We start from the raw sequence: 16808 nt of genomic DNA, 5'->3' as shown, positions 1-16808 counted from the left end.
CTCAAGGCGGGAAGTTATTTAAGATGATTGAGTTACTGGCCCATGGAGGGAAAGTTGTTCTTTGGAGGCCCCTAGAAGCCCTTTAAAGGACTGGGAAAGAAACATTCAGGGACCCTGGGGCCCACAGCTGAGCTCTGCTCTCAGGTCCACCCCCAAATCCTGAGCCATATTACAACCACACAGGTGGAAACCAGCATTCTGTCTCCCAATCCCTCTCTGACACAGAGGGAGCAAGGATAAATAGTTTCTAACCAAAGAGCGGGCAGCAGGGGTCTTGGGTCTGGCCTTAACTGCCACATGCACAGTTTTGTGACTTGGTTTCTCCACCTGCCAAATAAGTCTAGAACGGGCTCTCAGCAACTCGAATGGATGCTCAAGATGGGGAGAAGAGGCACAATTGATAATCCACACCATAGGACAACCCACAAATTACTTTTCTTTTTTCTTGAATACGTTCTGTGTGAGGTAGTGAGAAAATAAAATGTGAAGACTTTGCAGGGAATATATATGTATAAATATATATCCATATTTATTCATATCTATACTTAGAAATGATTAAAAATCAAGAAATAGGGAAATAGGGAAGTGGAAAATTCTGAGGCTGTGAGAGTCTGACTACTCAGCCTCTGGGAAAGTTTCTTTTTTTTTTACCCTGAAACTTTTTGTTCTTTCTTCTGGTTCTAGTTTAAAGATTTGCTAAGTAAGAATAGGGTCACTGTGACCTGCTTTCCTTTACTGTAAAAGTATGTAGAAGAATGGAGAGGATTCCCCCCCCCACCCCTTATCCTATTCTCCTTCTTCAGATTTATAGATGCCACCTCAGTTGTAATCATTAACTAAGGGAATGGGAATTGGAGTTTCTGTGCCTTGATTTCCCAGTTCTTTGTCTAGGTTTTTGTGCTTAGATTGTAAGCCCGCCTCCCAGCCCAGGGTGAGAAGGGTCAGAAGTGGGTGGGAATTCTCTTGCATTAGGTATAATTATTGGTGCTTTGTTCCTTGTGCCTTTGCCTCCCTTGCTAGATCTGTTCTGGCAGAGGACGCCCTATTCTTGTGAGAATTGAATAAAATTTTATTTCTGTTCCCACCCTGAGATGGCTCCTTATTAAAAATTAATTTTTTTTAATTGGTGAGGGTCTTTCACCCCGCACTGTTTGATGATCTAGCATCCTAATTCTGCTCTGCAGATCCATTTGTCCTGAGCCTGCACCACCTGGGTGACTGTGGAGAAGCAATGGAGGTTGCCACGGGATGAGGAAGCTGCTATGAGAATTACACCATTAGAAATGGCCCCTAAGTAAACAAAGATGGAAATGTGACTGCAGTGTCAACTCGATTCCCAGGGCCGCTGGAAGAACCTGGTAAATGAGCATGAGACTCAAGGGATGCCAATCAATATAGAGGCCTGCTGGCAGCTGAGCATCCATCAAGTCCCATACCGTACTCAGGCACTTTCTCCTCCACTTTATCTGGTAAAGTAACATAGGAAAATGTTTCTGGTTTGGAGGCCACAATCCGGTCAAAATTGATCTTGTTCATGGTCCGTTCATAGTCCAAGTTTGCCTCCTTGGCCAAAGCAGCCAGTTGTTCCACGACCCTGTGTGATATAAGAGAAAAGGTGGTAAGGTGAGGGGAGGGGCTCTGCCCCCTGGCCTGGCCTAAAACTGCCTTGGGAGCTCTTCTAGGGGCACTGGATGGGGGCACTCAACAAGAAGTGTTAATGCTTCTGCCTTTCCCTTTGGAAGCCAAGGCTGTGAGACTCGAGCCTCAGCATCTCACATGAGGATGTACATTTGGTGGATTCAGTCTGCCTTTCCCTTCTAGGGAGCTCCTTTCTGGCTACAGTGTGGTCCTGAGCTCCAGATTTGGTTCTCTGTTCCTCCAAACAAGCCAAGCCAGGCCCAGCCTGCCAGCCCTCCCCATCTTTGTAAAGCTGTGCTCAGTCAAATCCATGATGTCAGGCTGGAAGTCTATGTGCTAAAAAATGTGTTAAGTGCAGACTTCACAGCCCTGGGGAGGATCCCCTTCCCAGGAAGGATTACCCTGACCATACACAGCTGTCTTTCAAGGCACCCTATCCTTGACAGTGACTCCTGGCCCTGGGATGTTTCCAGAACCCAATCCACCCCCGCCTGGGGCAGAGGGAAGAAGATATTTACATTGTCCCTTTCCGCATCCTGGGGGTACTCATAGTCCGCTGTTTGATCATGTTGAGACTCTGCTCGCTAAGGATCCTCAGCCCCTCAGTGGGCATACAGTCCACATACAGGTTGTACAGCAGGAGTGCCTCGGTCTTCTTTCGGAGGAAGTTGGCTGAGACCACACGCTTTGTAAACACACGTGGGTCCTCGGCAGAGAAGAGCAACTGGATCCGGGGCACCCAGTACTGACAAGGCAGGAGGAGGGCTCTGCCTGGGGGAAGACACACAATGGGAGGGATGTGTGACCACATCCTTGGGGACTTGGGAGAATTCCTGAAGAAGAGGAACTAAGGATTAGGTCTTCAGCCTCAAGACCACCAGGTTGAATAGTCAGTGACCCCCTTGCTGTTGCTCAGAAAAGCAATGTCATAGTGAGACCACTAAAGCTCTGGCCCCCATGTGGAGACCTGGGCTCTGACTTCAGCCCTACCATGAACCATCCGTGTGACTCAGAACACATCATTTCCCATCTCTGTCTCATTGTTCCTGACACCCTCATGGGGCTATTGTGAGAACCACAAGTTAATGTATGCGAAAGCACTTTGAAAACTTCACACTCACATACAGGTAGGAGGGCTTATAAGTGACTGATGATGGACATGACCTAGACTTGTTTGAGGGTAGGGATGCACGGAAGAATCAAAAGGAGGCCACTAGGGTGGGGACCACCCAGGTCCTTCCTGCTCCCAAGAGCCACAAAACAACTTGCCAGGGGATCAGGATTCAGATGCCACCTTCCACCTATGGCCAGGGGCCTGGTGCCCCAGAGATCCTTTGCCTAAAAGCTGGAGAAACATTAGGGAGTTCAAAGGAAAAGCTATCTTCTTCCTGAGCCCAGGAAAAGAGACAGATCTGCCTAGAAGATCAGCCCTGTAAGAAGCCACAAATATGTACCTTCTGGAGTCATGCCTCCATTCAGGATAGGGTTCCCCAGGTCATCCCGAATCAGGCCCCTCTTATCTGTCTTATGCACCAAATACAACTTCTTCTTGCTGTCATAGTCCAGAATCCCGACATGACTCCATGCATAAGTCAGACGACGGCTCTTGGGATCCTCTAGAAAGAGAAAGACCCCCCACCAAGATTGGGCTCAGGGCAGAGAAATCTCTGCTCCTGGGTGGCCTGGTCTCTGGGAGACAGCCGTGAGGATGGCTGGGGGACAGGATGGAGCAGGGACCTTCCATCCAAAGTCCTCAGGAAGGAGGCAAAGGAAGGGAAATAGCACCCAGTTCTCCTTCTCTCGCCTTTCCCCACCAGTGGGACAGTTGTGGAAGGTGATAACAAGATACGGGATGCTCTTGTTTCCATTTTACCACCTGGTCTGAACTCTGAAGAGGAGAAGAAAACACATCGCATATTAGCTCATCTAGAGTGAAGTAAATGGGCCATGGAGAACCCACAACATGGAAACCCTATTTACTGAGGAACATATCACTCCTCTTTTATAGAGTCCGACATCAGGAAAGAACCTCGAGCAGTCTCCCCCAGGAGAATATAAGCCACTTGAGGGCAGGGAGGGACTATATCATTTCTGTCTCTGTATCCTCAACCTTGTCAAGTGCTTCATGCATAACAGGCAGTTGAGAAATGTTTTTTTTTAATCGATGAATGTTCAGGTAAAGGACAAGTCATCTAAAAGGGAAGGACAAATAGCTTAACCTGACTGAGGCTGTTCCTCGACCCTCCTGGGTTGTTTGTCCTTGTCTACACTATGCATGGAACACATTTTTTATTGGTCACTACAGGTTAAGCAGAGACTGAGGAAAATTTCATAGCTTGATCAGGAGACAGAGAAATGAAGCCTGGATTTTCACTAGGCAGGCACTATAAGACATAGGAGATTCGTCATTGTTCGGTTTTAAAGGCAGGTTTGCTGCTGCACCAGGCTTGATGGCCTCCTTTCCACAGAGAACAGTAAACACTGTACTCTGGAGTTATGAAGACGGCCCCACACAAAGGATCATCAATAGAACTGTGAGATAAGCTTTGCCACTGGCTTCCAACACGTTGTTGGCTCCTTGCTTCTCCCCACTCAGAAGGATGAAGATAGTAAGCCTCTGTGCTCAGATCACAAAGGCCACACTTCTGTAGACCTACCTGCGTATCTGTGCTATGCCTTGGGCTGCCTGGTCTAAAATTGGCTCCCTGACATGCCCTTTGGCCAGAGCCAGCCAGTCTCCTTGGAATCAGCTTCCTGCTGTTCCCTTCAAGCTAGAGAGCACTCACTCCCCTCTTCCTAGAGGAGCTAACGTCCCAGGCACTGCCCCCTACCTACTGCTGTCCACACACCAGCTGCCTGAGGCTTCCAGTCCCTGCCTGTCCTAGCATCAGCCCTAGTCAAAGCCCCTAGTCCAGCACATCACAGCATCTATCTCGACCAGATTCCAGACACAACACAACCCTGTAACTCACTATGAGATAAGCTGGGCGAGAATTAGAGCCTGGGATGTCATAAAGAGAGAAGAGATACAGAGAAGATAGAGTATGATGAAAAAAGCCCTGGGTTCAAGTCCCACCTCCTGCTGATAGCATGGACTTGGGTAAGTCTCATTCCCTTTCTAGGTCAGTTTCCTCATTTGTAACTGAAGCAGCAGGGAGCTCAATCTCCCTCCCATCCCAACCCTCCTCAGGTTAGAATCACAAACTAGTGGATCTCAAAGGAACCTAAGAGCCACCTCTTCCAACCACTTCATTTTTCTTTCCTAAGTTTATTGGTGTCTTATCTTTTACACTGATCATTTACCAACATGCCCCCAAACACTGAACCCTCCATAATAATAAAGAAAAATTGTTAAGCAAAGCTGGCAGACTAAAGAACCTTTACTGACAGCCTACACAACCATCCATTTCTATAGTCTCGCCCCAATCCACCTCTCTATCAAGAGAGAGTAGATGAATGTATTTGCTCATCTGTTCTCTGGAACAAAGAGTGGCAGGACGTACAACAGGGTGAGCTTTCATGTGCAGGCCTACAAATCAGCCCTAGTCCCCTTTTGACTGTTTCATAGAATGGCCAGTCAGTCATTCCATACAATTTTTTTCCATGCAGCCAACCTGTTCCTCAGCCATTTGGGTACCAGTCTGGCTGCTGGTGAGCCAAGAGAGGAAAAGACTCAAGAGTATCTGGGGGAACGGCTGCCTGTAGGGTCGCTGCCGGTCTCCTGTTGCTTCCGTAGCATCTAAGATGCTACTGGCCGGGACAGAGATCAGTCGGAGCAGAATGTTGGTCAATAAGAAGACAGTGCTTAGATTTCTCCAGGCCCCTTGAGAACTATCCAGAACTGGAGATGTGGACCAATAGGCCCCAAAGCACCCAAGATTTCCTGGTAGAGCTAATACTTAACTTGGAGAAGAAACCAAGTTTGGAGAGTTGATGAGTCTCCCAAGTTCATGGGATTCCAAAGCACGGGTCCTTATCCTTTTTGTGTCATAGGCCCCTTTGACTGTCTGGTGAAGTCTGTGGACCTTGCTAAAATAATGGTTTCTTAAAAATAATAAATGAACGAAATGCGAAACTTCACTTAGAAATGAGTGAAAATTGAACCTTTGTTTTCTCAGCCATTTCAATCCATCCAAGTTCACAGACCTCCTAAGATTTCTCCATGGACCCTAAGAACCCTTGGTCTACAGGCATCAGAAGGGCGCCTCCAGTTGAAGTAGACATACACACTGCTGTCTTGCTGAGAGGACATACAAAACCCCAGTGATTAGTTCCAGAGACCAAGGCTGCTTCCAAGATAAATGAGAATTGTGGGAGATAAACTCTTGCTGAAAGCATCACCATTGCCCTGTGGTCTACAGATGCAGTCTTTGAAAGAGTTCACTTCCCTTGGCTAAAACATTTGCTTTCCAAGACCTTTTCCCAAGTAGGTGGTTCTGCCAGCTCAGCAGTCCTGCCTTAGAAGTATGGGAATTATGGACCACACTGTGAACCACTCTGTGAACTAGAGTGAACCACACTGCCTCCATCTTGTGACTCAATTCTGGATCTAGCTTAGCTCTCTTTCTGTTCAATTATGGATCTAGTCCAATTTCTGTCTTGTGAGAAACCTTTATTCAATTGTGGGAATTGTGAGAAAATTTTATTGCATTGTTTGAACCTAGCCCTGCATGACTGACAACCTGGGAGACCTCTACCTGTTGCCTAGAGACCCTTAACTTCTGCTGATCTGAAACCCAGACAGACCTGAAGATTGATACAATTATATCTCTCACAATTATATCTCTCAAGCAACCCAGGTCTTATGTGAAAACTAGCCCCATACTGGTCAATTACTGTTTCCTTTTTCCCTTGATTGAATACAGACACTTGTGAGGAAGGACACCTCTTTTTCTTATTTCAGGGAATTGTACCTGCTTGCTCTCCCCTTTTCAACTTGGAAAAGTTCCTAATCTTTCTTCCAATTAGAAATCAGATTACCTAATCTTGTATCTTGGTTAATACCCTGTTAATTGTTTTCTTCTACTTCATAAAAATCTCTCTCAATAAAAATAAAAATCTGTCTCTTTTTGTATTCAGGGTCCAGCACCCAGTGGAGAAGGCCTAGTCCTGATCTGTTGTATAACTGCATATCCTGCCAATAAATTGTTATGCTCAGAAACTTGAACCTTTGTTTCCTCAGCCATTTCAATCCATCCACACATCTTAAAAGGACCCATTCCTGATCACCAAGGCTGGCTCAAAGTTACTCCAAAGAACATTTGTGAGCCCAAGCTCTTTGAAAAAGAGCTAGTACACAAAGTGTGTGTACCTAAAGGTGGTCTCAGAACCAAATCTTTAAGCTCTAACATCCAGGATCAAAGAATAGGGAACAATTAAGTTAAATCATTTGAATAATTATTTTCAAGGTTTAAGATATACAATCTGTACAATCTATACAAGTTTCAACAACTTGATACTAATGTTAAATTTAAGAAGGAAACAGAATGAAATCTCAGCCTAAAAATAAAAATAAAATCCATACCCTAACTATATATACAACTGACATGACCATCCCTTCACTATCCTATTAACACACTTACTCCTTTGCCAGCAGATAAAGGGTATGACTTAGCCTTCCACTTAGTTCATGTAGGAAGTATTAAGTTGTATTCACACGTCCTACGGTCTATGCAAATGTTGGGGCATCAGACCAGGTCATCAAGCCTAATCACAGTCCAGCTCATGTGTCAGCTTGAAGACCTCCAGCAAGGCAGAATGCCTAAAGCCCTGGGGCAGCCCCCTGCACTGCCTGACAGCTCTGATTGTTTGGCCAAAATCTGCCTCTCTGAAAGCTCCACCCATTGTTCTTACTTCTGCCCTCTGAGACCAAGAACAACAGGTCTGATTTCTCTCGTACATCTTCTCTTTCCCAGGTTAAATGTTTGCCATTTTTCCAATGGCCTCTTACATGACAGTTTCATGATGGTCCTCAATGTCCTGACAGCCCTTAGGGAACATGTTCCTGCCTGTCATTTTTCTATATACTAATCTTGTTCTAATCTGAATTGTAGTTACTTTATACGCTTGCCTTTTTTTCCTTACTAGCCAGTAAGCTTCATCAAGGCAGGGGTGAGGTCTTGTTGACCTCTTCTTCTTCCCCAGAACAAGCACAAGCACTGTGGACCTTGCTAGAATAATGGTTTCTTAAAAAGAACTCTCAAAGTCAGAAGACTGAGGGTCTAAGCTACTCCCTGTAACCTTGGGCAGATCACATCCCCTTTCTTACCTCCATGTCCCTATCTGTAAAATGAGAGGTTGGACCATCTGGGTCTCTTAGATTCCTTGCCGTTCTAACAACCCAGGAATCTATGGTCCTATATATAACACCTAGTGCAACCCAGAGCCCAGTGGTGACAATAAAGCTGACTTTAATAGTCCAACTTAAAATTTGCAAAGTGCATTAGAGCCATTATCTTAGTTGAGCCTCCTAACAAGGCCATGAGTAAGTACAAAGAGAACAGAAGGGCTGGCGAGGTATCTGGTTTCATCCTGGTTGCTTACCATGACCCAGGAAATCATCTGTAGGTAAAAGGGCTTTTCCAGGAACTGGTTTTCTGTCTTCACACCCTGGCTCCAGACCCATTGCTATCCACTCCTCAGGGGTTCGGCAGTCATACTCTTCATCATCAAACACCTAGTGGAAAAACCAACACTTGGTGATAAGGGCAAGAAATCTCCCCTGCCTTCATGGCCTCGAAACAAGTGAGGACCGGGGAGGAAATGACCTGGAAACACAACCATGTGGCCAGGCTTTCTTGACCACCCAACAGGGCTTAACTGAAGAGAGAAATCTGAGGGGCAGTACTCATACAGTAGGCCACCCTATATGCCATGGATGGCTGGATGCAAACACTTCCTCTGCTGCCCTCCATTGTGTACCTGAAACAGGACAAATTTATAGAGCTAGCAGAATCCTAGACCTGATAGGCAGGCTCAAAATCCACCTGAGAAAAAACTCAAAGAACTATTGAGCTATTTCTAGGGGAAGAATTCTTAACTAAACAAGAGCTAGAGGGAATCAAAAGGATAAAATAAACAATTCTGATAACATAAAATTGAAAAGCTTCTGCACAAGCAAAATCAATACAGGGAAGATTAGGAGAGAAGCGGTTAAACGGGGACATTTTTGCAACAAATATCTCTTATAAAGAACTTACAACCAAGACATGTGAGGAATTGAAACAGATATATAAGAACAAAAGAAATGGTCAAAGGTAATTAGCCAGCAGTTTTCAAAAGAAGAAATGCAGCTATCAACAACCACGTAAAAAAAATCTCCAGATTACTATTAATAAGAGAAATACAAATTAAAACAACTCTGAGATTTCACCTCACACACACCATCCTGGCAAAAATGACAAAATATAAAAATGGCAAATGCTGGTAGGGCTGGTAGTGGGAGAATTGTTAGTGGGAAGTAATAGAGATTTTCAAAAGAAAAAAAGCATTAATAAAACATTAAAAATACACAGAAGAAAATAAAAATAAGTTCAGAAGAGGGCAATTTTAATGCTGCTTTGCTAAATTTAATGTATATTTTTCAAAATCAAACAGTATAGCACACATTTTACTAACGGCCATCAGACAAATCCGTAGCAGCCACTAGGCTCTGTCAGCTCCCTTCATCTCCGGAGATTAACTTGAGGTTTGGCCATTACTTCCATCATCCAGAGTGAGTTATGATCCAAATAAAGTCCTGTACTATGCTTATCTGTGTCATGCCTTATTTCCGCCACCAGCCAGAGCGCCATTGAAATACAGACTTTTATCTCCCTAGTGCCAAGCACAGATCGCTGTACTTAGCAGGCGCTCAGTATTGTCTACTGAATGAATGAATGAATGAATGAACAATCAAGAGGTGGCAAACAGTGCCCTGACTGCCTGATTCTGGAACTGATCTGCAAGAAGAGGAGGTGAAGACAGCAGGCAATTGGTGCTGTGAGAACAGAGGGAGAGAAGGGCTGGGTACACACAATCCCCTGCATAGATAAACTTGAATCCAGCTAACAAGATCACCGAGAGTATAGAAAGAGTAGACAAGAACTTGGGGTTCACATAACCTCTTAGCCTCCGAGTTTCCTCATTTATATATAACTCTTCCTATGACAACTTCCTGCTATGCTGACAGTGTGTGTTCTCCTCTCACTAGAAGGTCAGGGAACTCAAATTAGTGTTAAAGTTTGGGAGAGTTTGGGGAGTACGTCACACAGCTAGCTGCTCCTATCTTGGGGTGTCGGGGTCTTTGATCTCATAAGGATCAGGGATTAGAAAGATTGTGAACTACAAGCCCCGACTGTCATGAGTACTTGCTAATGCTTTAACTAGCCATATTCCTTTTTGAAGAGGTCTAGAGGTCCTGGTTTCTAGCCACCCAGCCTACTGTATCATCATCATCTCAGAATAGTTTCCTAAGTAGGTAAATTCTTCCTCCAACCAAGCCCTTCTCAGCCATTAGTATTGCTTTCTCACCTGTAGTGGAAGATAGATAGGGAAGAGAGGGTCATTCCTCTGCTCAATGGTCTGCATGTTCTTGGGATCTGGGTGTCTGGGCATTAGCAAATTTGAGTCTATGCCTTCTGCAGCTAAGAGCTTGTTTATGTCTAGCTTTAAATACAGCCGCTTCCTCCTAGATGGGACAGAATAAAAGAGATGACACTTGACCGCATAAGTCGTTCACTGATTGCTGGCCATCATTGCAACTGCCTTCCAAGGCACATAAAGGGAGACCAGCTAGGGTTATGGCTAACCCTTTTGGGTTTTCAAAGTAATACAGTCCTGTGGGAAGCAGAGGTGGCTAGAAATGGATCAGCAAGTCCACTGGGCCCTTGGAGTATCTCTGGAGTACAAGATTGAGGACTGGTGATCAGAACTTTAGATACTCACTCATCCCAGTCTCTTTTTAATCTAAAATCAAGATATTTTCCCTAAAATAATGAAAGTAATTTGGCCATATTATGAGGCTGACATTTTTTTTAAACAAAAACCATTTGTATAGATTTGATGCTTGCCAATCCATGCTGGTAAACTCAGCAAGAGGACTTTGCTCAGCTGAAGCATCTTGGGGTGTGTCCAGTGTATGCCCTGTATTTATTGATGAGTTCTTTCCCAGGGATAATGTGGGAACTTGGGTTATATATGCCATAGGGTGTCGAGAGGATTTTTTCTTTAAGAAAATGGGTGCATATGGAGTTCTCCCCCTTTTTCCTTCAGATTAACTGAAAAACTAAAATCAGAGCAGATTTTGAAGTAATATTTGTGGGTCAAAAAAGTGTTTTTCCATTCCCTGCAGTCTCCCTCTTCCTCCCCAAACCTCTATAGCCCTTTGTGCCTAGCCCCAGGAGTCACCTTTCTATCTCAATCTTCCTTGGGCAATGGCCAGGAAGGGTCTGGAAAGGCACCTGAACTTTGGGCTCATAAGCCTTGAGAGGAAAATCTGACTTCACCAAGATTTCAGTAGTAGGCCCAATCCTTTCCTGGGTTAAGTGGTCTTCAAAATCTTCAGGAATCTGGAAGGTCGTAACTGGGGAAAACAAAAGCATGAGTTAAACATGAAGACTGAGCCCCGTGGCTGGGAAATGGAGTGTCAATAAACCAGAAAGAGGAGGCCTTAGACTGGACACCTCCACAGAGGAGCATGAGAGTCCCAGATCTTTCCTGGCTACTGCAAAACTTGTTTCCTACCTCTGCTTAACTTAAAAAAGCTTAGATTCCAGTTAAATACAAAACTCCCTCTCCCCCCAAGTCATTAGATTATAAAATCACAGTTTTAGAACTAAAAGGGACCTTAAAAGGTCATCTGTTTCAGCCCCCCTCATTTTCTATATAAAGGTCATGAGGGTAGGAACAACCTCTGCCAAGGTCCCTGCCACACAGACTGTGTTAGTTTTTCTCTTAAAGGCAATGAAACTTTCCTCAAGATCCAATACCATTGGACATAGCTCATGACAATGACATAGCTTCCTCATGGTCTGAGAATCAAAGCCCCAGAGATCTTCAGGTCTGATGCATACTCCTGATTGGGCATGCCACCATGGCAAACACAGAGACAGGGAGGCCATGCCCACCACCCCACCAAAAGTCAACGCCGAGTCCTTACTGAATAGCCTTTCTATGCTATTGTTAAGTAAATCTACTTTTGTTAAACATTAGATGGTCTATAAGTGTCTCATTTTGTTCCACTCCCAAGCCTGAACCACTGGCCCTGGACTGAGTAAAGATGACGTTAAAGGCGTACTTCCTTTGCATGAGCTCTAGGGGAGGGCCACTAGCAGGGGAGTGTGCCTAGCTATTCCAGCCATTAGACAATGGTCCCATTCCCTTCCACCATGCCCATATGAGCAGCAACTAGGTTTCAATTTTGAACAATCTGCTCACTGCCTATTGAGCATGCTCAGACTATAGCCACCTTGGTTCATCAGCCCAAGTTTCTATACGATCTAAAGGTATGATTTAATCCCATGAAAATTGTCTTGCCTCATCCCCATTCCATAGTATCTTAATCTTTCCCAAGTTCATATCATCTGAAAGAATTCCTCATTCACATTAAGATTGGAGTACAAACGCTGAATGAAATCAAAAATGAAAGGCACTGCATTAACAGCAGATAGAAGCCTGACTAGGCTACAATCATCCACCCTCTTCTGAATATTCCAACCTCCCCACTGCTCTTCTCAAGCTCACCTCTCCCTGCCATCACTGTGGCTCAAGTGTACCCAGGAGCCTGAAATCAAAGCTTCATCTCTAAGTCACAAGGGAGTGGCATGGGGAAAGGTTCTTGTTAAGCCACTATCCCATTAGTCATCTTACTAGGTGGTCAATGGTTATCATCCACTTTGACTTCTAAAGAGAGAGCATTTGCTTCAAGGCTTATCTTTCACCAGGCAAAACCTGTGGTCCAGCGCTTCAGCTGCCTAGTCACCAGAGACGCCAAGGTCTGGCACCAGCCATCTCAGGATCTTCTTCCAGAGGCCACCACCAGCTCAGTGCACAGCCACGTACCATCTCTGACTTCCTGCTGGCCTCTAGGATCTCTGATGTCTTCATCTTTCTAGGGTATTTTTGTAAAACCTGGTAACTTGCTTTTAAATGTTTCTCCTCACAATACAACATTAGAGCCAACTCAAGCATTTCATTCAAAGTCAGTCCCTGAGGCTACTCTGTCCTACATTACCCACATCTTTGGAATTTCCAAAATAGAGTCTATGCCAGAGAAATATATACCATCTGGACAGCAGAACAGTTATCACAGGAAATGTTACGTAGAGATGAGGAAATAGGCTCAGAGAGGTAAGAAAATCTCTGAATACTTCCCTTTTCTCTTTTTCAGTGAACTCATCAGCTCCCATGAGTTCAATGGTTATTTCTATGCAGATAACACTCAAATCTATATATCCAGCCTGCATCTCTCCTCTGAGCTCCCCTCCCGCCTCCACCATGGCTCACACTCAACATCTCTAAAACAAAACTGACCTCTTTCCCAAAGAACTCACTCTCCTCCTCCAAACTGCCCTATTTCTATCAAGAGCACCACTACAGTTTCAGCCAACCTCAGTGTGCAACCTCAGTGTCTTCCTCATCTTCCTCATCTGAGTTAACTGCCAGATCTTGTTTCTCTCCACTCACACAGCCCTCACTCTCGAACTCATTACCTCTTACCTAGGCCACTGCAATAGCTTCCTATCTGGTTTTCTTGCCTCAAGCCTCCGCCCTCTCCAATCCACCCTCTACAGAGCTGGCAAAGGGATTTTCCTAAAGTGTGAATCTAATTATAGCACTTCCACACTCAGTAAATTCCAGAGGCTCCCTGTTATCTAAAGCATCAAATATAGCCTCCTCTCTATGCTATATAAAGCCTTATAATGGCAACCAGTCTGGCATACCCAGGATGGCTGCTAGTGCAGGCTCTTAGATCTGCTTTACTAAGGAAAGCAACTTAAAAGGGGTCAAAGATCTTCTTTAATTACATAGAAAAATTACATAGAAATAAAGACCAACAGACAGGGCTCTACTGCCTGAATCAAAGCTTTGCATCCACCACTGAATTGAGAAAGCCTTTACCTCTGAGGAGTTGGGGAGCTCTGAACATATGGCCCCTCAGAGTCTCAACCAGGAAATTACAACATCTTTCTCATAAGCAAGCGCCCAAAGCAAAAGCTCACCTCTCACAATATATATTCTTTCAGCTAATAGGCTCAGAGCCAGAAAGCATCACAACCTGACTCATTGCCTAATTAGCTTATTAACAAATGGTGTGTAAGGCTTCCTACAAGCAAGCAAGTAAGCTTCCCTTAATGGGCTCCACATAAGGACTATCAATGGGCTGGGAAGATCTTACACCCCCCTATTAATATTAAGCCCCTCCAACCTAACTATCCATTACTCCCCTTCCCACATCCTGCCTTGCCCTGTAGCCAGAAAGGTGCTCATCACACCCATGACTCTATCCTTATCTGTCCCTAAGCCTGGAATGCTGTACCTCCTCACCTTTACCTCTCAGAATCCCCATTTCCTTCAGAACTCAAGCACCACCTTCTGCAAGTAGCCTCCCCTGATCTTCCCACTTCTGGGTAACTTTTCCACTCCACCCCTCAATTACCTTGTATTTATTTTGCATGGTTTGTATACACTTTGTCTCCCCTCACAGAAAGCAAGCTCCCTGAGGACAGCACATAAAAGGCTCTTAATAAATGCTTATTGATCCACATATTGATCCATGTGAATGGATGCAGTGAAGAAGAGCCAGAGAACACCAGGCTCAGTGACAATCATGTCAATGAAAAGAACACCAGAAGAAAGCAGAATAGGTGGATCAACCTGTATCAACCTCCATCACCAAGAATATAATGATCTTCTCAGCCCTGATGGTCATGGTGGCCTCTGCTTTGTCTTAAATGTCTTTAACACCAACAGAGGGGAGGAGGGGAGAAGAGAGGAGGACGTCCAGAAATGACTGTGATGTGAGAGGGAGGAGATGGAGAAAAGAGGGAAGAAAGGACTTGTGCCTGAGTCTGAGAGACCTCTTTGTCTTGGGGTCTGCTCTCCCCGCCCATTAAGCACTACCCTGGGTGGGAAACGAACTCCTTCGAAGGCTTCTGGTCCATTCCAGCTCTTTGCCTCTCAGTCAGGCAGGCAACAAGCATTTATTAAACCCTTACTGTGTGCGGGGCACTGGACTGAGCAGTAGGGATATGAAGAAGGCAAAACCACTGCCACCACATTGGAAAAGGGCAAACCCCTGACTTTCACAAAGAAGAATGGGGTGTCTACAAACTCTAGGCTTATGAGTGTGACTGTGATTCTTGACAAAATTCTAGAATGTGCTGTTCAAGGAATGGTGAGCCTTTAGGAAGGGCAGCAGTAATAACAGTAATTCCCATGTGCAAGGTTCTTTCAGGTTCACAGAGTGCTTTACAGACAATCATCTTATTTGGCCTCACAACCAACCTAGGAGAGATATGCTATTATCATCTCTATCTTCAGATGTAGAAACTGAGGCCCACTGGCCCACGGCCCCAAAGCTAACAAGAGGCTGAGGCAGGATTTGAACACAGGTCTTCCCGATTCCAAGACAGTGCCCTATCCACTGCCTGTTCATTCAGAACCATCTCCTTGGTCAGGAGAAAGCCGTAGGCACCACCAGCAGCAAGCCTAGGTTTCAGCAAAGCACTGGATGGAGCCTCTCCTCTGCTCCTAGTGGCAGAGGTGAGCACACAGCCCAGTGGATCCAGAACTGGCAGCTTTATATCATTTGAGTAATCATTAATGAGTGGGTGGAGGTCCCTGGTGAAGTATCCTAGGGATGCGTCCTTGGCCCTATGCAGTTGAACTTTTTTTAATCAATGACTTCAGGGAGGGCACTGGCCATGTATTCATCAGATTTGCTTCAAACACAAAACTGGGAGAGACAGCTAACAAAAGTGCTGAGACTAGGGAGCCAGAAGAGCTCCACCACCAGGACAAGCAAGCAGCAGGAATCACACCCTCCAATCAACTCTAACTTGGAAATAGCACAAGGAGTCAAAGAGAATTAGCTAAATATAGTGGCTAAGGGGACTGAATTCCAGAAACAGAAGAGACCACAGATGTCATCTAGCCCAAGCCATGGGATATGGGGTCCTAAGCCTTTTCGTTGAGTATCTTTACTACATTAGTATGCAGGAGGGAAAGTAGCCCTGGGATTATCACTTGTTCTTCCTTACTAAAGGAGGAGGCAGATGAGTCTGGAGGCAGAGAGGAGACCACACCCACTGAGGACATTGGAATCCAGCATCCCTTTTCCTTTGGGCCCAGCCAGGCCCCTGTTCAAAGGTTCAGACCAGAGGTCCACAGCATCTCTCTAGCACCTGACTTAGCATGTAAGGCAGGGCAGGAAGGACCCTCCTACTGGTGTTGATGGGCTCTGGAGCCACAAGCTCTCACTTCCTCCCACATCCCAAGAAGTCTAAAACCCTTCCCTATACCGCATAGCCTTCTGGGTACCTGGGCTGCCTCAGTTAATGGGGAGAAGATACATAGGCCACAGCAATAGACTCCCTGCTGTGACCTCTTCCTTCTACTCACAAAGGCAGTGAAACCACCGGGCCACATATCTACTGAGCCTGGGTCGGGTGGTGGATAAACCCCCATTCCTACTTCCTCCTCATCTGAGTAGAATGTCTCAGCCTTTTGCCACCCCCTGCTTAGTGCTGGCCCTCATCACCAGGGAAAAAGGCAGAGCCAAGTGACCAGGGCTGTCCTTGCACAAAGACCAGCACAGGGCAGAGGCACACGAGCAGAGACAAGTGATTAAGTGATTAAGCTCCTCTCTTTCCCTCTCCCTCCCCGCCACGCCATCCTGGACCAGCCAACACAGCCCAACTAGTGCCTACTTAGCAAGAATGTTTAAAATAAGAAGCAATTTCCTCTACCTCTCCTCCCTGTCATAGTCAGATTCCTAGAAAAGAGCATCCAGAATCTTTACCAAAACACATTTACAGCTTGAATTTCCATGATGGATAATTTTGAAGGATGTTATCTCTATATTATTTTAATTTTTATTTGGCCATGAACATAGGTTAAAATTGTAAGATAAATAGGTTAAAATTGTAAGATATTCATCCCTGCATCAAATCATAGTAACTCAGAGATGT

At 45.2% G+C, this 16808-nt stretch overlaps 1 protein-coding gene across 1 annotated transcript in view; it reads right to left on the bottom strand.

The window, feature by feature from the left end:
* Positions 1-16808, bottom strand: part of DNAH1 (dynein axonemal heavy chain 1) — a 162426-nt gene that overhangs the window by 138695 nt on the left and 6923 nt on the right. Inside the window, exons 3-8 of the mRNA XM_036738850.1 lie at positions 11026-11200; positions 10150-10306; positions 8182-8314; positions 3093-3254; positions 2157-2409; positions 1437-1594 (exon numbers count right to left, since the gene is read on the bottom strand). Of these exons, the coding sequence (XP_036594745.1) occupies positions 1437-1594; positions 2157-2409; positions 3093-3254; positions 8182-8314; positions 10150-10306; positions 11026-11200 (1038 nt within the window). The remainder of the gene's footprint in view (positions 1-1436; positions 1595-2156; positions 2410-3092; positions 3255-8181; positions 8315-10149; positions 10307-11025; positions 11201-16808) is intronic.

The sequence above is a fragment of the Trichosurus vulpecula genome, chromosome 9, assembly GCF_011100635.1.
Source record: "Trichosurus vulpecula isolate mTriVul1 chromosome 9, mTriVul1.pri, whole genome shotgun sequence".
Classification (NCBI taxonomy): Eukaryota; Metazoa; Chordata; class Mammalia; order Diprotodontia; family Phalangeridae; genus Trichosurus; species Trichosurus vulpecula.
The sequence above is the reverse complement of the archived record's forward strand: the minus strand, read 5'-3'. Positions and strand labels throughout refer to the sequence as shown.